At 42.1% G+C, this 24320-nt stretch overlaps 1 protein-coding gene across 5 annotated transcripts; it reads right to left on the bottom strand.

Moving 5' to 3' along the window:
• Nucleotides 1-134: 134 nt before the first annotated feature.
• LOC135524015 (nuclear distribution protein nudE-like 1-A) lies at nt 135-23690 on the bottom strand. 5 transcript variants are annotated; one of them, XM_064951125.1, is made up of 10 exons: nt 23124-23224; nt 18536-18636; nt 15709-15862; nt 14377-14525; nt 11161-11297; nt 10769-10936; nt 5231-5319; nt 4935-5089; nt 4516-4550; nt 3204-3292 (listed from the first exon to the last, which is right to left on the bottom strand). In XM_064951125.1, exons 2-10 carry the CDS (start codon nt 18628-18630, stop codon nt 3282-3284), a joined length of 993 nt encoding a protein of 330 aa, XP_064807197.1. In that variant the 5' UTR covers nt 18631-18636; nt 23124-23224; the 3' UTR covers nt 3204-3281. The 5 variants fall into 5 exon arrangements, with proteins under 5 accessions (XP_064807195.1, XP_064807193.1, XP_064807194.1 ...); XM_064951123.1 differs by lacking the exons at nt 4516-4550; nt 23124-23224 and adding an exon at nt 23571-23690 and having other exon boundaries at nt 135-3292; XM_064951121.1 differs by lacking the exon at nt 4516-4550 and having other exon boundaries at nt 135-3292.
• Between the last annotated feature and the right edge of the window lie 630 nt (nt 23691-24320).

Raw genomic sequence — 24320 nt, 5'->3', positions numbered from 1 at the left:
GGATTGATTTTCTGTTATTTGGATTGTGGACTCCCTGAAGTTAGTTAGTTAGCTTTATATATTTTTTATTTTCTCAACATTTGAAGACATCTGATCATACATCATGACATATGACTAATAGACTGATGTATAATCAAAATGTTTATTTGAATCTAAAATCATCCCATGAAATAAATCTGAAATAAATTAACAAAACTATGTACATTAAAACATACAAACAGGCAATATTGCAATTGAATAAAACTGATAAAATAAATGTGAAAATAAGGGGAAAATATTTGCACAGGATGAAGTGCTACTTACTTCAAATATAGGTTGCCAACACACAATTGTGTGATACACAGTGCATTCGGAAAGTATTCAGACCCCGTGACTTTTTCCACATTGAGTACTTACATTTTAGAATAGACTAACGTAACAGACTCTGCTATGAGACTCAATTTAGCTCAGGTGCATCCTGTTTCCATTGATCATCCTTGAGATGTTTCTACAACTTGATTGGAGTTCACCTGTTGTAAAATTCAATTGATTGGACATGATTTGGAAAGGCACAGACCTGTCTATATAAAGATCCCACAGTGCATGTCAGAGCAAAAACCAAGCCATGAGGTCAAAGGAATATTCCGTAGAGCTCCGAGACAGGATTGTGTCAAGGCACAGATCTGGGGAAAGATAACAAAAAAGTCTGCAGCATTGAAGGTCCCCATGAACACAGTGGCCATCACTCTTAAATGGAAGAAGTTTGGAACCACTGAGTCTTCCTAGAGCTGGCTGCCCGGCCAAACTGAGCAATTGAGGGAGAAGGGCCTTGATGGTCACTGTGACAGAGCTCCAGAGTTCCTCTGTGGAGATGGTTGTCCTTCTGGAAGGTTCTCCCATCTCTGCAGCACTCCACCAATCAGGCCTTTATGGTAGAGTGGCCAGACGGAAGACACTCCTCAGTAAAAGGCACATGACAGCCCACTTGGTTTTCCAAAAGGACTATCAGACCATGAGAAACAAGATTCTCTGGTCTGATGAAACCAAGATTGAACTCTTTGGTCTGAATGCCAAGTGTCATGTTTGGAGGAAACCTCGCACCATCCCTACGGTGAAGCATGTTGGTGGAAGCATCATGCTGTTAGGTTGTTTTTCAGCGGCAGGGACTGGGAGACTACTCAGGATTGAGGTAAAGATGAATGGAGTACAGAGAGACCCTTGATGAAAACCTGCTTCAGAGCACAACAGGACAACAACCCTAAGCACCTAGCCAAGACAACGCAGGAGTGACTTTGGAACAAGTCTCTGAATGTCCTTGAGTGGCCTAGCCAGATCCTGTACTTGAACCTGATCTAACATCTCTGGAGAAACCTGAAAGTAGCTGGGCAGCGACGTTTCCCATCCAACCTGACAGAGCTTGAGAGGATCTGCAGCGAATGGTAGAAACTCCCCAAATACAGGTGTGCCAAGGTTGTAGCTTCATACCAAAGAAGATTCAAGGCGTCAACAAAGTACTGAATAAAGGGTCTGAATACTTGTGCAAATGTGATTTCATTTTATGTTTCTTTTTTTTTTTAAACCTCTAAAAACCTGTTTTTCCTTAGTCATTATGGGGTATTGATGAGGGGGAAAAAACAATTGAATCCCTTTTAGATTAAGGCTGTAACGTAACAAAATGTGGAAAATGTCAAGGGGTCTGAATACTTTCCGAATACGCTGTATAAACATTTTTTTTCTTCTTCAATAAGATAACACTGAAAATTAAGAAAAACTTTCAGTTAAAATCCCAAAATCTGGCAAAAGTGGTCTAAAACACCATGACAACACCACTCAAGTGGACAACTTTAAATATGTGATCAATATGACCAATACTGTGCACCATATGGTTAACAGGGCAGGAAGCCCAGAATACTCACCACAACAAGACAAGAAGGATTTCCGTCATCATCCCTTCTGAACATGTTTAAGCCAACACATATGTTTACGGTTTCCATTCAATTTTAACACAGACACACAAACAAAACTGTAAAATATTAGATTCTTCAAATGGTTACTGGAATTAAACTCAAGGTCAGAAAGGCATATAAGGTTGACAGGATATTTAAACCACCATCAATTATTGATGGGCAATATGTCAGCCTGTTAGGAGCAGGTCCATGTGGTGAACGATCATTCCAGGCTATTAAACACATCTACACCGCTGTGCCAGCTGCCAAGTCATTAACCATAGTTTTCCATTCATAAATGGAAAATAACAGATGGAAAGTTGCAGGAGATAGGGTCTCTCCACAGCCTGAGGCAAAGCTGCTAGATACAGTAATACAGACATGTGCATCTTATTTCTTCTGACTCTGGCTAATCTATAGTCTCTCACCTGCTACAGTATCAGTTGCCACGCACTGACAAATCGTAACAGTTAAATAAAATAGACAGTGTACAAAACATTATGAACACCCACTTCTTCCACGACAGACTGACCAGGTGAATTCAGGTGAAAGCTATGATCCCTTATTGATGTCACTTGTTAAATCCACTTCAAATCAGTGTAGATGAAGGGTTAAATACGTTTTTTTTAAGCCTCGAGAAAAGTGACACATTGGTTCTGTATGTGTGCCATTCAGAGAGTGAATGGGAAGACAAGATTTAAGTGCCTTTGAATGGGGTATGGCAGTAGGTGCCAGGCGCACCGGTTTGTGTCAAGAACTGCAACCCTGCTGGGTTTTTTACGCTCAAAAGTTTCCGGTGTGTATCCAGAATGGTCCACCACCCAAAGGACATCGAGCCAACTTGACAACTCTGGGAAGCATTGGAGTCAACATGGGCCAGAATCCCTGTGTAACGCTTTCGACACCTTGTAGCGTCCATGCCCTGACGAATTGTGGCTGTTCTGAGGGCAAAAGGGAGGGGGTAAAACTGAATATTAGGAAGTGTTCTTAATGTTTTGTACACTCAATGTATATTTGAATCCCTCACAGTTTCCTCTATAATAGTCCCACAAGCACTGAAGGGTCAGAATGACACAAAGACAGCCTGTTAATATGTAGTGACTGCAAAGAGGGGCCAGTATTACAGTATGTGAAAAGTGTTTAATCGTGCGGGCCATTTTTATGTCCTCATTTGAAAGTCAACACAATGCTTTCTGTGTTAAGACAGTCTTGTCCATTGGCAGAAGGAAGGTGTTGGGGGGGGGGGCTTGGCAGTGGGGACTGTCTGTCACCGTCACACAATGAGAGGCAGTAGGTCAGGGGGTGCGGGAGAGGGGGGTACTGTGATGGCTGTCAGTGTGCCGGGGTCCAGGCCATTCACCGCCCTGCTGTAAACACAAACACAACATGGGTTAGTCTGGTCTACTGACGGTTAGGCACCATCTCACTTATTGTTACTTCCAAAATGAACCTTACTGGATTCATATTATGGGGTGGTAAAATAGGTATATTAGCATAGCAAACATAAAATCTGCCTTGCCTAATACCTAGGTATTGCCAGTCAAATGTAAAACCATACACATGCTCCCTCCCCTCTCTTTTAATACCTAGTGGAATTTGTTCAACCTAGTTTTGACCATATAAAAAAAGTTAATTCCAGAGTCGGCATGGGTTCGAATCCGTCCCACTGCCCTTTGGCTCCCCCATCTTTCCACTGTAATCTCTCTACAATAGAGCTAAAATAAAATGACAAAAGGAGTGGGTGAAAGATGTGAGACTGCCCCACTCCTTAAAAAAAAAGTTCATTCTAAAAAGGTGTGTTGTGTATTAATGTATTCCATTTCAAACACCCGTATCTGGAATCTGATTCCTTCTTATCTATTTAGTAATATGAATAGTATGGCACAGTGGTGAGTGTGCTCTTTAGTAAAGAGCTATATTTATAACTTCTCTGCTCCTCCCTGTGGTGAAACCCAAACCGTGTCCTTGTGTGCATGTCCAGCTCAACATGCTCAGTCAAGCTCATATCTAAAGTTCCTCACACAGTAGAAACAACGCCATGGCACTATAACCTCTACACACAGTCACACCACTTCTACAGGGGACATAGTATTCATACCTTGAAAGACAACCTCAATAAGGAAAAACAGAAGGACAGCACCGGCTACATAAGAACAGGAAAAAGTTACTTTTTACTTTAGAATCAGCTGCAAAAATGTATTGTTCACATCCAGTAGTTTGTAGTTAATTGACAATAATTGAGCACACAATTCAAAAAGTGTACCACAACCAACTTTCCATTGCACTACAGTACATGCTTTCTCCTACACACCACGAAACTGAGAATCAATATCCCCCCAAAATGATTATTGATCCAAAGACCATGAAAGCTACCAACACACCAGCAGACCTACAGATATATTCAATGGGAAGGAGATATATCTACTGTACAGCAGTGTTAAGAAGCAGAGAAATGTACCGCCACCCAGAGCAGATATCTAGCCCCACAGTGAGTGAGTCTACCCCAGCGCTATAAGAGAAAAGTAGGGAGGCTTGTTAATCAAACAGCATGCAGGTGACCCACACATCATGAGAGGAGGAAGATCATTACCTAGAATTAATGCAGGGAATATGACCCTCTCTCTCCTACTGGGGAAAAACACAAGGGTCTGAGAGACCTTGTCAACCTCCATAACTCCTCCAACGTCAACACAATTCCATGTACTCCCAACACTAAACAAACATTTCAAATACACATTTCTACTGTCAAATGGATCAACATCACCATTGAGAAATCTAACTGTAAAGCCAGAGGGGTCTTAACACAGCAAACAATACATTGAGAAAATGACTAATGCATTAGGCTTATGACCAAAACAAAGATTTGACATCTAAGAAATGTTGTTGTCCTTTACAAGGTGGCTTTCTCGGAAAACCATATCTTCAATCTCCTGTACCTCACAAATGAGTAATGTGTGTGTGTGTGTGAGAGAGTCAGAGAGGGTGTAGTTGAATCTGGCTTCGACTTACGTTTTGTCGTAGTATGACGACGTCGCGTGGAGTATATGGGAGAACTTGGCTGTGTTGCCGTTGATCACGTTCCCGTTTTCCGTGATGGCATAAGAGTTCCTGGCTTTCTGGTCCTTGGCAAAGTTCCTGCAGGCTGTCAGCTTAGACTCCAGAGCCTGAGATGGACGTAGAGAACGCAAAAAGATAGAGACGTTCCACTATTAGCAAGAGGTCGATATATGGTATAAGATACCGTCAGTGTACCAGAGTATACAGTGAATAGCGAATGTGTGCAAATAGAATAATGTATGTCTCACCCCCACTTTCCGTAGCAAGTCACTGACGATGTTGAGGGCTGATATTCTAGCAGAGGGAGTCAGTGAGTTACCAAGGCCATTGGAGAACTCTGGAAAATGAATACAATATACAAATCAAAATCACATTTTATTAGTCACATGCTTTGTAAACAACAAGTGTAGACTAACAGTGAAATGCTTACTTACGGACCTTTCCTAACAATGCAGAGAGAAAGAAAATAGCAAAATATTCTAAAAGTAGAACACGTAATAATAAATACACAATGACTAACGATAACTTGGCTATATGGGTACCAGTACCAAGTCGTATAGTACCAGTCAAAAGTTTGGCCACACCTACTCATTCAAGGGTTTTTCTTAATTTTTTTCTGTATTTTTTCTACATTGTAGAATAATAGCAAATACATCAAAACTATGAAATAACACATATGGAATCATGTACTAAAAAAAAAAAAGTGTGAAACAAATCAAAATATATTTTATATTTGAGATTCTTCAAAGTAGCTACCCTTTGCCTTGATGACAGCTTTGCACACTTGGCATTCTCTCAACCAGCTTCATGAGATAGTCACCTGGAATTCATTTCAATTAACAGGTGTGCCTTAAATGTTAATTTGTGGAATTTCTTTCCTTCTAAATGCGTTTGAGCCAAACAGTTGTGTTGTGACAAGGTACAGGTAGTATACAGAATATAGTCCTATTTGGTAAAATACCAAGTCCATATTATGGCAAGAACAGCTCAAATAAGCAAAGAGAAATGACAGTCCATCATTACTTTAGGACATGAAGGTCAGTCAATGCGGAACATTTCTTCAAGTGCAGTCGCAAAAACCATCAAGGGCTCTCATGAGGACTGCCACAAGAAAGGAAGACCCAAAGTTACCTCTGCTGCAGAGGATAAGTTCATTAGCGTTACCAGCCAAATAAATGCTTGAGTTCAAGAAACAGACACATCTGAACATCAACTGTTCAGAGAAGACTGCGTGAATCAAGCCTTCATGGTTGAATTGCTGCAAAGATGCAACTACTAAAAGGACACCAATAAGAAGAAGAGAGTTGCCTGGGCCAAGAAGAACAAGCAATGGACATTAGACCGGTGGAAATCTATCCTTTGGTCTGATGAGTCCAAATGTAAGACTTTTGGTTCCAACCACCGTGTCTTTGTGAGACGCAGAGTAGGTGAAAGGAAGATCTCTGCATGGTGTGTTTCCTACCGTGAAGCATGGAGGTGGTGTGATGGTGCTTTCTGGTTACACTGTCAATGATTTATTTAGAATTTAAGGCACACTTAACAAACATGGCTACCAAAGCATTCTGCAACGATACGCCATCCCATCTGGTTTGCGCTTAGTGGGAATATAATTTGTTTTCAACAGGACAATGACCCAACACACCTCCAGGATGTGTAAGGGCTATTTGACCAAGAAGAAGAGTGATGGAGTGCTGCATCAGATGACCTGGACTCCACAACCAACTGACCTCAACCCAATGGAGATGGTTTGAGACGAGTTGGACCGCAGAGCGAAGGAAAAGCAGCAAATAAGTGCTTAGCATATGTGGGAACTCCTTCAAAACTTCCAGGTGAAGCTGGTTGAGAGAATGCCAAGCTATCATCAAGGCAAAGGGTGGCTACTTTGAAGAATCAAAAATCAAAAATATATTTTCATTTGTTAGGCCTGTTATCAGCAACCACCACTCCTGTATTCCAATGGCACGTTGTGTTAGCTAATCCAAGTTTATCATTTTAAAAGGCCAATTGAGCATTAGAAAACCCTTTTGCAATTATGTTAGCACATCTGAAATTTTTTATTCTGATTAAAGAAGCAACCAAACTGGCCTTCTTTAGACTAGTTGAGTATCTGGAACATCAGCATTTGTGGGTTCGATTACATGCTCAAAATGTCCAGCAACAAAGAACTTTCTTCTGAAACTCGTCAGTCTATTCTTGTTCTGAGAAATGAAGGCTATTCCATGCGAGAAATTGCCAAAAAACTGAAGATCTCGTATAACGCTGTGTACTACTCCCTTCACAGAACAGCGCAAACTGGCTCTAGCCAGAATAGAAAGAGGAGGGGAGGCCCGGTGCACAACTGAGCAAGAGGACAAGTACATTAGAGTGTCTGGCTTGAGAAACAGACGCCTCAAGTCCTCAACTGGCAGCTTCATTAAATAGTACCCACAAAACACCAGTCTCAACGTCACCAGTGAAGATGCGACTCCGGGATGCTGGCCTTCTAGGCAGAGTTGCAAAGAAAAAGCCACATCTCAGACTGGCCAATAAAAAGTAGATGGGCAAAAGAACACAGACACTGGACAGAAGAAATCTGCCTAGAAGGCCAGCATCCTGGAAGAGAGAGAGAGTGGTGTGTGTGTGTGTGTTTATGAGAGAGACGGAGTGTGTGTGTGTGTGTAAGGGAAGGAGAGTGTGTGCGCTGGTGTTAACTGAAAAGTAAAGAAGGTTTCATGCAGCGTTTTCCCCTGACTGCCACAATGGCATGCAGACCATTATTCATGTACATTCCTTCCTCCCATTTCTCCAGCGATCAGTAGCCCACGATCAGCTCCTTTATGTTGCTGACGTTGAGGAAGAGGTTGTTGTCCTGGGATCTCTGATCTCCTCCCTATAGGCTGCCCAACTGTCTTCGGTGATCAGGCCTCCCACCGTTGTGTCGTCGGGAAACTTATCAGGCAGGTATTCAGGTAATTAGCTTAGTGATGAGCTTGGAGGGTACTATGGTGTTGAACGCTGAGCTATAGTCAATGATCAGCAGAGGTGTTCCTCTTGTCCAGGTGGGAAAGGGCAGTGTAGGGTGCAATAGAGATTGCGTTGGGGTGGTATGCGAACTGGAGTGGGTCCAGGGTGTCTGGGATGATGGTGTTGATGAGAGCCATGACCAGCCTTTCAAAGCATTTCATATGGATGCGACTCCTACGGGCAATAGTCATTTAGACGGGCTACCTTGGAGTTCTTGGGCACAGGGACTATGTTGGTCTGCATGAAACATGTAGGTATTACAGACAGGGTCAGGGAGAGGTTGAAAATGTCAGTGAAGATACTTGCCAGCTAGTCAGTGCATGCTCTGAGTATGTATGTTGGTAAATCCGCCTGAATGTCAAAACGTTTAAAGGACTTACTCACATCGGCTAGGGAGAGCGTGATCATACAGTCGTCCGAAAAAGCTGGTGCTTTCATGCATGGTTCAGTGTTGCTTGCTTCGAAGCAAGCATAGAAGGCATTTAGCTTGCGTCACTGGGCAGTTGGCGGCAGGGTTTCCCTTTGTAATCCGTGATAGTTCGCAAGCCCTGCCACATCCGACAAGCGTCAGAGCCGGTGTGGTATGATTCGATCTTAGTCCTGTACTGACGCTTTGCCTGTTTGATGGTTCTTCAAAGGACATAGCAGAATTTCTTAGAAGTGTCATTCTCCTTGAAAGCAGCAGCTTTAGCCTTTAGCTCATTGCAGATGTTGCCTATAAATCATGGATTCTGGTTGGAATATATACGTACGGTCACTGTGGGGACGCCTAACTGACTTGTTGGAAAGGTGGGATCCCTTGACGGTGCCACGTTCAAAATCACTGAGCTCTTCAGTAAGGCATTCTACTGCCAATGTTGGTCTATGGAGATTGCATTGATGTGTGCTCAATTTTATACACCTGTCAGCAACGGGTGTACTGAAATAGCCGAATCCTCTAATTGGAATGAGTTTCCACATACTGTTGTATATACAGTGGGGCAAAAAAGTATTTAGTCAGCCATCAATTGTGCAAGTTCTCCCACTTAAAAAGACGAGGCCTGTAATTGTCATCATAGGTACACTTCAACTATGACAGACAAAATGAAAAAAAAAAAAAAAAAAAAAAAAATCCAGAAAATCACATTGTATGATTTTTAATGAATTTATTTGCAAATTATGGTGGAAAATAAGTATTTGGTCACCTACAAACAAGCAAGATTTCTGGCTCTCACAGACTTCTTCTTTAAGAGGCTACACTGTCCTCCACTCGTTACCTGTATTAATGGCACCCGTTTGAACTTGTTATCGGTATAAAAGACACCTGTCCACAACATCAAACAGTCACACTACAAACTCCACTATGGCCAAGGCCAAAGAGCTGTCAAAGGACACTTGAAACAAAATTGTAGACCTGCACCAGGCTGGGAAGACTGAATCTGCAATAGGTAAGCAGCTTGGTTTGAAGAAATCAACTGTGGGAGCAATAATTAGGAAATGGAAGACATACAAGACCACTGATAATCTCCCTCGATCTGGGGCTCCACGCAAGATCTCACCCAGTGGGGTCCAAATGATCACAAGAACGGTGAGCAAAAATCCCAGAACCACACGGGGGGACCTAGTGAATGACCTGCAGAGAGCTGGGACCAAAGTAACAAAGCCTACCATAAGTAACACACTATGCCGCCAGGGACTCAAATCCTGCATTGCCAGACGTGTCCCCCTGCTTAAGCCAGTACATGTCCAGGCCCGTCTGAAGTTTGCTAGAGAGCATTTGGATGATCCAGAAGAAGATTGGGAGAATGTCATATGGTCAGATGAAACCAAAATATAACTTTTTGGTAAAAACTCAACTTGTCATGCTTGGAGGACAAAGAATGCTGAGTTGCATCCAAAGAACACCATACCTACTGTGAAGCATGGGGGTGGAAACATGCTTTGGGGCTGTTTTTCTGCAAAGGGACCAGGACAACTGATCCGTGTAAAGGAAAGAATGAATGGGGTCATGTATCGTGAGATTTTGAGTCAAAACCTCCTTCCATCAGCAAGGGCATTGAAGATGAAACGTGGCTGGGTCTTTCAGCATGACAATGATCCCAAACACACCGCCCTGGCAACGAATGAGTGGCTTCGTAAGAAGCATTTCAAGGTCCTGGAGTGGTCTAGCCAGTCTCCAGATCTCAACCCCATAGAAAATCTTTGGAGGGAGTTGAAAGTCCGTGTTGCCCAGCAACAGCCCCAAAACATCACTGCTCTAGAGATCTGTATGGAGGAATGGGCCAAAATACCAGCAACAGTGTGTGAAAACTTTGTAAAGACTTACAGAAAACGTTTGACCTCTGTCATTGCCAACAAAGGGTATATAACAAAGTATCAAGAAAGTTTTGTTATTGACCAAATACTTATTCTCCACCATAATTTGTAAATAAATTCAATAAAAAAATCTTACAATGTGATTTTCTGGATTTTTTCCCCCTCATTTTGTCTGTCATAGTTGAAGTGTATCTATGATGAAAATTACAAGCCTCTCATCTTTAAGTGGGAGAACTTGCACAATTGGTGGCTGACTAAATACTTTTTGCCCCACTGTATAGTGTATCTTATCCATGTCCTTGTTCAGCCACAACTCCGAGAAACGTGGATATTATAGTTCTTCAGGTCCCATTTATAGGATAGTCTCGAACGGAGCTCGTCCATTTTGTTATCCAGTGATTGTACGTTCACCAATAGAACAGTCATTGACATACAGTATACTTCGCATAAAAAAGGAGACAGTGTTGAGGTCAGAGCAAAAAGGGTACCTGTGGGGTTGGCGAAGGCATTGTCCAGACTCTCCGCGAGCGGCGTTGCAGGGAGAGACAGGGAGGCCTGGACAGAGTAATCCATCTTGTCGTTGTCCTGCTGGGTGGGCGCCGTCATCCTGGTTACGTCCGTATTTCGCTCTCGGACAGCAAGCTCCTGACGCAGATCTGACAGACAAGCAGAGAGACAGACTATTTAAGGCTAAGTCAGACCAGACAATCAGATTGAGGTTAATGGTGTGATAGTCTCTCCCAACAATAATTTGTGGCTGTAAGCAATGCTAATGCTGTGAGTACATGGGTTCTATTCATTTCACACATATCACTGAGAAGATGAAAGAGAAAAAGGGAACAGCTAATTTTCTAATGAGTCAAAACAGATCAATAAGCACCTCTGGCCTCGTCTTTCAATCTCTGCACTGAGACCAGGACAAATTCCTTCTCATCCAGCTCGCTCTCCAGGAAGGCGTTCCTCTCGATAGCCTGGTTCAGACGCTGCTCAAAGTCCTCCAGGGACACAATTGTAGCCCTGCAGAAATAAATACATAATTTAATTCAAAGGAAACCACTGTTCAGTGGACTCTTTGCTTCTGCACACAAAGGCACATGCTGAAACATACACTGATACCCGTGTTTCACCGTGATGCATTACTGTTATTTAGTGCTAAATTAATCTCTTGTGGACAAACTGCGCAAACATAATTCGAGCCTCTGACTAAATTATGGATGATTTTTGTTCTTGGTTAACAGAGGTCAGTGCTAAATTAACATTTCAATTAACATGTTTGCTAAAAGGACATATTCTTTCCACAGCTTACCAGCTTGAACATGTCATATTCCATTCCATGTCGATGATGCTTAATAAGCATTGTTTGAACCAAAAGATTACATGAAATGAAATCAATGAAACAAAAATGAAATGAAACAATGACTCATACAATGTATCATACAATAATGAATCATTTTGAAATATGATGTAAATAGTCCCATATATTCAACATGCTGTAAACTATTTTTTTTTTTAAACAGTTAAACTTTTTAATCCCTTATTAACTCTAATTAGAATGACCTATGCTATGTTCATTGGTTGCACTGATTGTCTACATACCCTGGTTCAAGCGTTCATGATGTATGGCACTGAGTTGCTAAAAGTTGTTAGGTTAAATTGTTGGGAGCATATACAGTGCATTCGGAATGTATTCAGCCCCCTAGACTTTTTCCACATTGTTACGTTATAGCCTTATTCTAAAATATATATTTATTAAACATTTTATGTCCTCATCAAGCTAATCACAATACCACATAACGCTGTACAACATCACAGTACCAAAAAAGTCACGATACTTATGATACCAACATTTTATAATACCATTTCATATGATACTGACACTTTGCTTATAAATTCAGTAAAACTTTAAGCAACAGCAACTAGCATTCGCCAGTTCAATAATGTCACTTTCATGCGCGTATCACGTGTGGCAGCTGTAATCAGCCAGCCCCTTCCCCTTCCAGCCCTCACTAGCTTCTCTCCAGCCTATTCTTCCTGCTAGTCTATTCCTCCATCAGGTTTTAAAAATATCATGTATCTGTGAAGGAAAGCAGGGATTCAGATACTGACCAGTCTACTGTTGTTACATTTCTGCATTTCATACATTGGAGCAAGCAAAGTTGATACATTGTATATCATTTCATCCCAGATATAACCAGTCTGTGTCAGCCTTGCAAGTTCACTGTCATGCAGCAGTGCCGGAGAGGAAAAACAGCTTTTCAACAGGCATGCTGGCAGCTTTACATCAAAGAAAACAGCTCTTCCCTAGTTCAAATTATTTAAGAAATATGAGCCATACAACCGGAGCTACCTTTTTTTTTCTTCCTGCGTGATATCATTTTAAAACCAATCCTGGGGTGATAATTACTGGTTTGATAAAGAACAACATTAAATCAGTCATTTTACCTAGCTAGCAAACAACCTGGTAACTTGACAGTAGGTCTAGGCAAATTTGATTGGCACTGGAAGAAAGGAAAAGGGTCTGCTACTCATGAGACGTGTTTCAAAGGATTCATATAGGCCTAATGTAAGCCTAAACTTTATCAAAGAGTGGTGTGTGTGTGTTTATAAGAGAGAGAGTGTGTAAGGAAGGGAGTGTGTGTGTTCCAACTGAAGAGTAAAGAAGATTTCATGCAGCGTTTTCCACTTATTGCCACAATGACATGCAGATCATTAGGTGGTGAGGGTAGGTAGCAACACATCTGCCACGCTGATCCTCAACACTGGAGCCCCTCAGAGGTGCGTGCTCAGTCCTCTCCTGTACTCCCTGTTCACCTTACGACTGCCAGGCACAACTCCAACATTAAGTTTGCAGACGACACAAAAATGGTAGGTCTGATCACCGACAACGACGAGACAGCCTTTAGGGAGGAGGTCAGAGACTTGGCCGGGTGGTGCCAGAATAACATCCTATCTCTCAATGTAATCAAGACTAAGGAGATGATTGTGGACTACAGGGAAAGGAGGACCGAGAACGCCCCCATTCAGGTTGAGAGCGTCAAGTTCCTTGGTGTCTACATCACCAACAAACTAGAATGGTCCAAACACACCAAGACGGTTGTGAAGCTCAGGAAACTAAAAGGATTTGGCATGGGTCCATGCCATTCTATGCCGTATTGAATTATACAGTGTGAAGTGAAATGCTATATGTGTTGTATTGAGTAGAAGTGTGAATATCAGTGACAGGTTTTTTTGTGTAGCACATGCACATAACGTTTAGAAAACGGGAACAATTGTCGAACAGGACACAGGGCCATTGAATTTTCACCCTGTGGTATTACGAAATTACTTTGCATTGTAATACTTGGCCTGGTATCGTTAGTAAAATGTTGGTATCGTGACAACACTACTCTCATTAACAAGCTCCTTTTGCCCACAGGACTGCCGCAGACTGGTTGTTTCTCGGTAAACCGTAGACAATGTAGTGCGTGAAATGCCCAGGAGGGTGGCCGTTTCTGAGATACTGGATCCGGCGAGCCTGGCACTGACGATCATAGCACGCTCAGTTGCTTAGGTCACTCGTTTGCCCATTCTAACGTTCAATCAAACAGTAACCGAATGCCTTGATGACCGTCTGCCTGCTTTATATAGCAAGCCACGGCCACGTGACTCACTGTCTGTAGGAGCGATCCAATTTCGTAAATGTGGTGGTGTACCTAATAAACTGGTCGGGGAATTTACAGCAATCAGACCCATTTGGGCCAGAGGCATATTTTAATTGGAATGGGGATTTTCTATCAGTCATCTAATTACTCTCAATGAAGAGAACAGTGGGGAATTAATTAGAAAACATGCAACAAGCATCTCAGCCTCCAGCATTCATCAGCACCTCTCTGCATGGGGTTAATGTATGAGTTTGTGTTCTGAAAGAGGATGAATAATTTTGCATCAACTGTTAAATTAGTACTACTGGTAGTAGTTCTATTGCCTTTTTCATCCAAAACAAAACATCCTGAAGTATACAGTAAATATCAGGTTATGACGACTTCTACAGCTCCTCTTCTAATGCTGTATCCAGTATCTGTCAGATACTGTTTAGTGGTCTGGTCTCTTTGCTGACCTCTTGGCTCTTTCTAGGTCGTCGTTGGACTGCTCTAGCTCCCGCACGTATTTGTGGAGCTGCTCCTTTATGCCTCGGGTCTGTCCCAGGTCATCCTCCAGCATGTTGATCTGTTTGTAGCTCTGGGCATACTGCTGCTCTAGTTTTTCCTGGGGGAGGGAGAGAGAAAAGGGGGGGACCATTTTAAATAGGACATTAAAGCTTCATTTTTCCTAAGACCTCGCAGTCACACGCATACCCAAACAAGTGGAGGGAACCACCATGGTAACCTACATTCTGTCATCTATTTTACAGAGCACTCCGTTATGATCCGTTTACTCCAGCGTTCTCAGGGTATGGGATGATGATGTGACCCTATCTTCTCCTGGAGCTCAGCTCAAAAATTTGTCTGGGTCTGCCAGTCTTTCTGACCTATATCTTCTGGATATGTCACGTCTGAATCAATTAACCACTAACCTGGGCCAGACAAATCCTGCTTTGTCCTGAAATGCCATTTTACATTAACTACATACTCATCAGCACATACATGCTAGCCTACGTCAAGTAGCTCATAACTAGGCGTTACTCAAGGTGACAGACACGGTCTCAGACATTAGAATGAGAAAACCAGTCATTGCTGTGGTATTTTCCATAAACAAACGCTTGAAAGCAATAATTGTTTATTGCCTGGAATAACCACCAAACAGTTGAAAAAAAAGCAGAACAGAAGACAATCTCACCATCACCGGTGGGGTGACTCGCATGGCTTGAGTCGTAATGTGAACATGGACAAGGGAGCCACACTCATCCCAGCGCTAATTACGGCATGAGAATGAATGTGCTGCTGATGCATTGTGTATGAGAATGATGAGTTTCATGCAAATTAACCACAGCTGGATATAACAGGATGTCGAGGGGCAGTAAAACACAGGTGCCGATTCCCCATAGTAGTTATCAGAGCAAGATTGGGAAAGAGAGTTCCTTGTCTGCCTGAATGATACCATTTCTGTCTAAGAACCCAGTCTCCTTTACTGTTGAACATGCCTGATACGTCATTAAGAACTTCTATTAGGTTGGAATACTGACAGACACATGCTAACGAAACGTGCCTCAACCCTGGAGACCGCAATAAAAAACAAGCCATGATGATATAAGGCAGCTTCAAATAGTCATCAATAGTTTATTATGTCAAGGGTATGGAGTGTTTCTTGGGTTGTCAAAATAGGAGCATGAATGCTAAAAGCGCCTCTAAAATATTTTCTTGTCAATTCATGCAGTAAACTCACATTCCAATAACAACACGTATTTTTTTTTACTTGAGCCGATCTAGTGTATGGTGTCCCTCTTGTGTACCTTGAGTGAGTCCACCTCTTTCTTGAGCCTGCTATTTTCAGACTGCAGGACTCTCGTGCGGTGCTCGGCCTGGCCCAGCTGGGTCTCCAGCTCTGCCTCCAGCTCTCTGCTGCCCTCCTGAAACTCCAGCAGCTCCTCCTGGGCCTCCTGGCAACTGACAGGGCAGATGCCACCAGAGGACATGGTTAGTACAACAGTCCATTAGTATTTATTTGGTTTTTACTATGAAATAAAAGTACCCAGGTTAAGTATATAAGACTTAAAGAAACTCTCCTGTACTTTTGTATACTTTTTAACCAGTAGTTCTGAAAGTAGAGCTCACGAGCCAAAAGTGGTCCCCGAAAATTGAGTACAACGTCACACATGTGCAGCTATGTGCACCACATCATTGCCCTCTCGCTCTGCTGTGGGTGCATGATGTGACTTTTGCTAGCTGTCACTCATATGGTGAGGGGCTGAAGCTCATTGGTTGAACTCAAATTGCTAGGAGGCTGGACCACATAGGGGAAAATGGCGCAGCACAGCTTCCAGAGAAACAGTCGCTTTCAAACTAGGGATTTTGTGGCTAGGCTAATTGCAGTAAGACAGTAATTCTGCTCATAGTGGGAGGTTTAAAACATACTCAGTATTCATCAAAGTTTCGGAGCATATCTTTAAAAATAGAAATCACAAAATCATGTTACTGCCTTCTACGATGAATGGTATCTACGATCTACAAGACTTCTTAAAGTCAAAGCGTATCCTGTTTTGTAGACAGTAACAGGAACTAGCAACCCATAGATGACCAATCTTCTTTGTTTATCTAATAACATGAAAATCCTACATGACATACAGTAGGTACTTAAACATACACTGTCTTCAGGCCATTTAAACAGTGGAAATTGAAAGCGCCGATCCTGGCCGCTTCACAAAGCCCACACAGGATTTGCACGGTTACGCTTGATTGTGATCCAGCCAATCAAAGAACCCTCTGACTTTCCTAACACCACATTGCATCACTTGTCCACCCTGGCCTCTCCAAAACGGCAACAGACTGTCTGTCTGCTACCCAGAGCAAAAGTAGATATTATATAAATAACCAAAAGGTTGGGTTGTTTACTGTGGGCATGTGGCCAGGACAGGGTAGCGTTTCAGGGTGGGGGTTGGGTTGAATGGGGTTATGTAAGTAAGTGTCTGCCGCCCGCTAAAGCCATGGACACACAGCTGCTCTAAAAATGTGTCCAGGGGCCATCGGCATTGCACGCTACAGGCATGTGACCGGTGGGACATGGTGGAAGGGGGGCCTGGAAACAGCACCTACCTTCCTGCTATGGGCTGTCTGTCCTGTGTTGCTACCCTGGGGGCAGTGGTGTTTTGAAGGGGAAAGCCAAGTGGGCTCTTTAACTTTAAAACCCCAGCAGGTCACCACTTCCTCCATCTGTGGTTAGTTCCAAACGCAGCATCAGCACCCTCGGCGGTCTTTGAACTGCTTGTTTTGCCCAAGAAGTGAATGTCCCTTTCAGATATCCCTGAGCTGTCAGGGAACCCAAGCATCCTTTTATTGGCAAACTATTTTTGCAACAGTGTTTAGGGGAATCCTCAAGCAAGAGCATCCATTGTTGATATTAAGGAGCTGCTTCACTACCAAATTCATGACAATCTTAAAACACACATTTATTGAGCGATACAAAGGGGAGTGGCTTTGATTCCCATTGGGTGTAAATGTCCATAGAGCCTCATATAACAGAGTGTAGTTTCCCCTAGCGCTGGGTGTATCTGTTGTCCACTGCAATCTTATCAGTAGTCTTTTGTATCAAAATAGCAGTGCGCCCGTGCTGTGCGATGACGATGTTCATTGAGAGAAATAGAGTCACGTCTGTCGCCCACTGCCAGTCTTGCACAGATGGGAAAAGAAAACATAAATCTAAGACCGCTATTAAATAATCCCATTCAGTGTAGACTTCAGGTATATTTTTTTGTATTTTACCCCATTTCTCCACCCAATTTCATCATATCCAATAGCGATCTTGTCTCATTGCTGCAACTCCCCAACAGGCTAGGGAGAGGCGAAGGTCAAGTAATACGTCCTCCGAAACATGACCCGTCAAACCGCGCTTCTTAACACCTGCCTGCTTAACCCGGAAGCCAGCTGCACCAAAGTGTCGGAGAAAACACTGTTCAACTGATGACCGAAATCAGCTGGCAGGTGCTCAGCCCACCACAAGGAGTTGCTAGAGCCAAGTAAAGTCCCCCGGCCAAACCCTCCCCTAACCAGGACGACATTGGGCCAATTGTGCTCCGCCCTATGGGACTCCCGTTCACGGCCGGTTGTGACACAGCCTGGGATAGAACCCGGGTCTGTCGTGCCGCCTCAAGCACTGCGATGCAGTGCCTGAAATCGCTGCGCCACTCGGGAGGCCTTAAGAAACTTTATAATGTGAAACCAGATCTGTCCCTTTGGAAGTATAAAGGAGTATTGAAGGACATTCCTAACATGGTCTTACATAAAGGACTTTCACAGGTTAAACTGTATCTGTCATTCATTAATGCTCTTAAAAACGAAAGAGCTCGGCTAGGAGGTCAATGTAACAAGTCTGGCTGGGGAATTTCCTTTCAGAAGTACTCAGGATTTTAAAGTACAGATAGGTATATGTATATGTATACATATATATATACATATATATATATATAAAATAGTGCTGCTCGGTTACCATGCACACAGTGAAACCACAGGATTCCAACATACTGTCATACTTTGAGTTTCTGGTGAGTTCAAGTAAAAGAAGCCTGATGATCTTAGATATAGCATTAATGTACCATAAAAAGGCATGATTTGTGCATATCTTACTTTTTCTGGTACTTGAGGGAAAGAGTCTTCCAGAAGTCAATCTCCTCGTCTTTCGAGGTGAATTTTGGAATCATATCTGTGTTCATGATATACATTTAGATCTGGAAAAATCAACAGAAACAATTTATATTACACAAATAAAATGTATTTATATAGCCCTTCTTACATCAGCTGATATCTCAAAGTGCTGTACAGAAACCCAGCCTAAAACCCCAAACAGAAGCACTGTACAAACAACTACATTTATCAGTAGCACTGTTGGGTTGAAAAAGTTGAGTGGAAATACATCATCTTCATATAGACGAACAACCACCAGAGTAAATATGGTACATTAGACATGTTTCCAAAAAGGAATAGGACCACAGTAGAGTACACAGGGCATCCATCAGTGACACAGGACATTCTTCATTAGAAACATAATGAACATAATGACCTGAAGTACCCTGCTCTGTCCTCTCCAATCAATACCTTCTCAACATCCTCTCAAGCTATTTTTGTACAGTTGCAGCCGAGTGCCATAGGGTGTGTTTATGCGTAATGGATGTGTGCCCCCGCTCATCCTCTCTCGAGCCCTCTCTTCTGTATGGTCACAAAACACACTGGAATGATTTTCAACTCAGCAATTTCAACTCTTATCTAGTAATAATTTATTATGCACTGTATGCCAAAGCCACAGTAGTTGGCTCTTCCGCAGGTTTCCTAGCTCTTGAACTTTCCAGGCCAGTTCGTGTTGGACTCCCAGGACTGCAAGTGTTAGCCTATCGCCTAATAAGACCGACATCAACTCCTGGGCTGTAGCATCAGGTCCCATCAGGACGCAGAAATCTGTAGATCAATGATTTCTGGGAACTAATCAAAGGGCATGTCTGAGTCCGTAGCCTCAAACAGGGTCGATTATTAAAATAACTGTATTAATTTCCCCGAGCACAGAAAAAAGGGATGTACAACGCATATTTGAGATTCCTGGAAAGAGGAAACAGAAATTAAAAAGCGATGTGTTAGCCTATACATAGAGATCTGCTGTGTCAACTGCTGTTGCAGTATTAAGTTCCAGATAACTCTAGATTCAAATGTAAAAAAATGGAAATAGGTTGAAGTATAAAACGAGACATTCTAATTTCCCTGGAGGTAAAAAAAAAGAAGAAGTGTGGCCAGGAGTAGGACTGTGGCGGTCATGAAATTTCGTCAGCCGGTGATTATCAAGTAAATAACCGTCGGTCTCACGGTAACTTACAAACACATCTAGCATCTCCTGGCTTCCACACAACCTACTGATGCAGACCTTTGGAAATCAAGTCTAATAAATCCATGTAATATAGCCTACACCTTCACAATAAATCCATTGTTTATTTTAGACAGGTCTAAAGAAACATTAATGAAGAAAATGTAGTCTATTTCAGAAGAACAGAATAGCATACTCTGAGTTGTCCTTATTTAAGGTCCTGATCTGGCTATGTCATATGGCCGTGGGCTACACTAGTTCATTTAGCAGACAAGATTTGGTTAGAATTCTGTGGCATTATTTTATAATGTAGAATACAATTGAACAAAGATGAATAAAAAAGAAAGGATATTTTCTCCAAATGATTTGAGGGAGTGCGCACATGCGGCTATTCTGTGTTGAGCGGTTAACAAAGAAATAGGTACTCCTATATGCTTCATTTAGAGTTATGTAACTTTAGTTGTTCCACAAACGTTGGGCTATATGTTTAGAATTTAAGGCTGTATGATGCGAGTAATCATGATTTGAAAGGCATGAGCTCTGCTTAGTTTTTTTGCACAGGCTGTATGTAAACACTTCATCAGTCTCTCATTCACAATTTGACAAGCACTTAATAATGACTGGAATTTCCAGGCGGCATCCCCTGTGTGTGGTCGTAATGCACCCTAAAAAAAAAGCTATGCCTTTTGCGGCCAGCGGCCGGTTGTTCCATTCTTCCTAAGTGCTGCGTGCTCCGAAGCGCCTCTCACTCACATGGCTCTCCATCATGTGATCAGGTCTTTCTCACAGGCTACAAGTGAAGACAGTACTTTCTTGAAGTACTTTCTTGAAGCACATCTGTATTTAGGGAGTTTCTCGCCATTCTTCTCTGCAGATCCTCTCAAGCTGTCAGGTTGGATGGGGAATGTCGCTACCCAGCTACTTTCGTGTCTCTCCAGATATGTTCGATTGGGTTCAAGTCTGGGCTCTGGCTGTGCCACTCAAGGACATTCAGAGACTTGTCCCAAAGCTACTCCTGCGTTGTCTTGGCTGTGTACTTAGGGTAATTGTCCTGTTGGAAGGTGAACCTTCATCCCAGTCTGAAGTCCTGAGTGCGCTCTGCAGCAGGTTTTCATCAAGGATCTCTGTACTTTGCTCCATTCATCTTTCCCTCAATCCTGACTAATCTCCCAGTCCCTGCCACAGAAAAACATCCCCACAGCATGATGGTGCCAGGATTCCTCCAGACATGACGCTTGACCCTTCACATACCAAACCAATTCCTTGGCTCTCTTATTTTCAGTGCCATAATGTCCTTGAGGAGCAGATTCAATGCATGAGCAGCACAGCCAATGGGTGTGATGTGAGGGTAGGACTCCTCCACTTCAGACCAAGCAGCCTTCAAGTTCGCAGCATTGTCTGTCGCCAGTACAAAAACTTCTGTGGTTCAAGGTCAAGGTCAATTGATGACTGCCTTTAGCTCATCTGCAATGTAGAAACCGGTGCTTCTGTGCTCTTGTAGAATACTGGTTGAGGGATGGATGTAGTTAATTATTCCTTGCCCACAAACATTCGATCACCATCAGAGATGATTGCAATGCTTTCTCTATGATTTTCTTGACCTTCACTTGAACTCTGCATCCAGCAAATGAGTAGATAAAGCATGTCTGGTTGGAGGGGTGTATGCTGGGCGAAGAACATTAAGAAATCTCTTCCAATACACATTCCCTGTGAGCATCAGAGGTGAACCAGTTGCATACACAGCTTGAGCAAGACATTCATCAGTATTTCTCTGACTACGTTCCTCCATTGAGTCAAAAACACTTCTGATTTCAGGAGGACCATGTGCTGTTGCTATCGATAAGGTGTCTGATTCATAATTTTCACCTCGAATAGAAGTAGAGGAACTCTTTGTTGCATTCTTCACATAAGAATTGGTACAGTTTTTGCAAATGTACACAGCTTTTCCTTCTACATGAGCTGCAGTTAAATGTCTCCACACATTAGATAGTGCCCGTGGCATTTTCCTGTAAAGATGAGAAAACAAATGAGTAAAAAAAAACTAACAAAATTCCATGTACAGATAAATAGTTAAGCAGTTAGATTAAACAACTCCTTTGTAAGATAAATGTTTTAAAATGAAACATGTATGGAAACTGCTGAATTAACACTCCTCAGTTAGCAGGCTCAAGCAAGCTAAAACCCACATGGTAGCAAAAACTAACTAGCAGAAATGGTTAAGTTAGAAATTATTTAAACACACTTGCTGTAGGCTACTATTTACTAATTAACAAAACATTATGTCATAAAATATATTCACCACTCCCAGTATTACCAGCAAAACTTACCGGAAAGCATGTAGTCCTTGGCTCAGACAGTGTAGTAGCGTGAGCTCAATAGCATCTCCTTAGTGTGCAAGATATTGAGAATCAGCTGTACATATGATGGATGAGTGCACTGCACGTGATGGAAGAATTCACTGTGCATGCAGAGGGTAGCAATTCCATTGGAATTGGGGATAGTTTAACCAAAATATGCCACAAGACCTAGAATTTCCTTATATGTATACCACAAAAAAGGTTCACTGTTATAAGCTAACTTTTTTGACGAATGTATGCACAATTCCCCAAATTCCAGGGCTTAACTTCCCATGGAAAATTTCCAGAATTTACCATAAAGCTTCTGAACCTTTGCAACCCTAGGACTGAGAGAAGGGAGTTGGAGAGGAGAGAAAGAGGTAATGTAGCTTGTACTTGAAGGCCACTACGCATTATAATATTAAGCCCACATGACAGGAAGATGCATGCAGTGCCTGACACGTTTTCTATTACCACTGAATTATTTAGTGGGAAAAGGAGAAATTCTCCTCTCTGGCAAAAATGATATCACAAAATGTGGTGCAGAAGAATAGTAAAAGAATAATATACTGGATCGTACTGAAGGTAACGCGTTAGCTAGCTACATCATGGTCTCATTCTTGCATCATCATCATCTCTAACAGGAATCCTTAACGTGAAGAACTTCTGCTGCCAGAAAAAACACTGACATGACAAGCCCATTTCAAGGCCATCTGGCATGTGGAAAAATAATACTTCACAAATCTATCCATCTATAACAAATAAAGTAGAGCATTGTCATTTAGTTTGCTGTCATTAGTCACAAGATAGTACGCCAAAACGAACTGTCAAAACCAAACTGTCAGCTGTCAAACATGCCCGGTCTCGAGTCGCTATAGCCACACGGGGCGACGCTTGGCTAACGTTAACTAGGCTAGCTACTTACTGGTAGCTACCCGCATCAATTGGAAGGAATTGTATTTTCTTGAATTTTGCGATAATAAAGACAACGATTACATTGTTTAAAATCCCAACACAATGTCATACATACATATTGCGACGTACTTGAACATTTCCAGTCGGTGTATTGCCCCTTTCGATGGTTTTCAGTCCATAGCTGTCCTCTCGGTGGTTCTCTGTAGTGATGTGCAGTTCGCTAACGATTCGTTCTTTTTGAACGACTCTTTTTTTCTGACTCGAGAGTCCTGATTCATTTTTCTGAGTGACTCGTTCATATTAGGGGGTTGTTTGACCTACTGTAACTGTTAAATGCTGGCAGCAATGAGTCAGTCCGACAGCAGGATTAATACACGCTCATCTGTCATTTGCGCGCAGGGAAATAGATCATGAGCATAGAGAAGAAAAATACACGTTTACACCTGATAATTGATTGAATATTATGATTTAAAACAGCTTTGTATAACCAAAACATACACCGCATCTCCTCAACGAACACGAGTAAAACATGAAAGCACGTTCAAAAATGTCAACACCTCACCTGATTGGTCAAAAGAAAATGTCCTGTCCACCAGAGCTCATGTCATTCCCTTCGTGCTTGCTTGCAGATTTTTGTTTTTAACTGCTAAACTTTTGGCACAGGTTAGTCGCAAACTGTGTGCCAAAACTCTTGAGTGCACAGATTCGACATCGGCAAATGTATTTTTGATTCATAGAAGAAGATTCACCAGTCGCAAGTTTACTCAATGATTTGTATTCATTCTGAAATGTAGTTGCGTGCTTGCAAATCTTATTGAATTTATTCACATATCAACTTACATGTTTGCAAGTGTTGTATTTATTCACACATCACGCTTCCAAGTGTTGCATTTATTCTCAAAATAACTACAAAACTCAGTCTACAGGTGCAACTCATACTTTACATGATTGTATAAGGAAGTCAATATTTTACCTCCATAGTACTTTCCATCACTACTCTGTTGGGAAGGAACTGTTGATGCTACGTGTAGGATGGTACACACGCGCAGCTTTCATCATACAAGGACAAGACACACACAAGAGCAGAGCAAGTGCATCAAAATAGAATTTTAGCATCATCTGGTGGTCAAAAGCTGCAATGCACGTCTTCAATTAGTTTTTCGAATTACACGGTTCTTATAGCCGACCAGTTAATATATAGCTCAGTGTATATGATTGCTTATGTTTAAGCTACTACAGTGTTTGACTGAGAACGTAACAATAACCTATCTCGAACCAGAATTATATATTGTTGTTGAGTGGTGAATTAATT

This window comes from Oncorhynchus masou, chromosome 31 (assembly GCF_036934945.1).
Source record: "Oncorhynchus masou masou isolate Uvic2021 chromosome 31, UVic_Omas_1.1, whole genome shotgun sequence".
NCBI lineage: Eukaryota > Metazoa > Chordata > Actinopteri > Salmoniformes > Salmonidae > Oncorhynchus > Oncorhynchus masou.
This window is presented reverse-complemented; position numbering and strand designations above follow the sequence as displayed.

Coding starts and splice junctions, on each gene's coding strand:
- LOC135524015 (XM_064951123.1), bottom strand. CDS start 18,630: ATGTATATCATGAACACAGATATGATTCCAAAATTCACCTCGAAAGAC. Junction 11,298..14,376: donor GACCTAGAAAGAGCCAAGAG/GTCAGCAAAGAG, acceptor TTATTTCTGCAG/GGCTACAATTGTGTCCCTGG. Junction 3,293..4,934: donor TCGTCATACTACGACAAAAC/GTAAGTCGAAGC, acceptor TTGTGTTTACAG/CAGGGCGGTGAATGGCCTGG.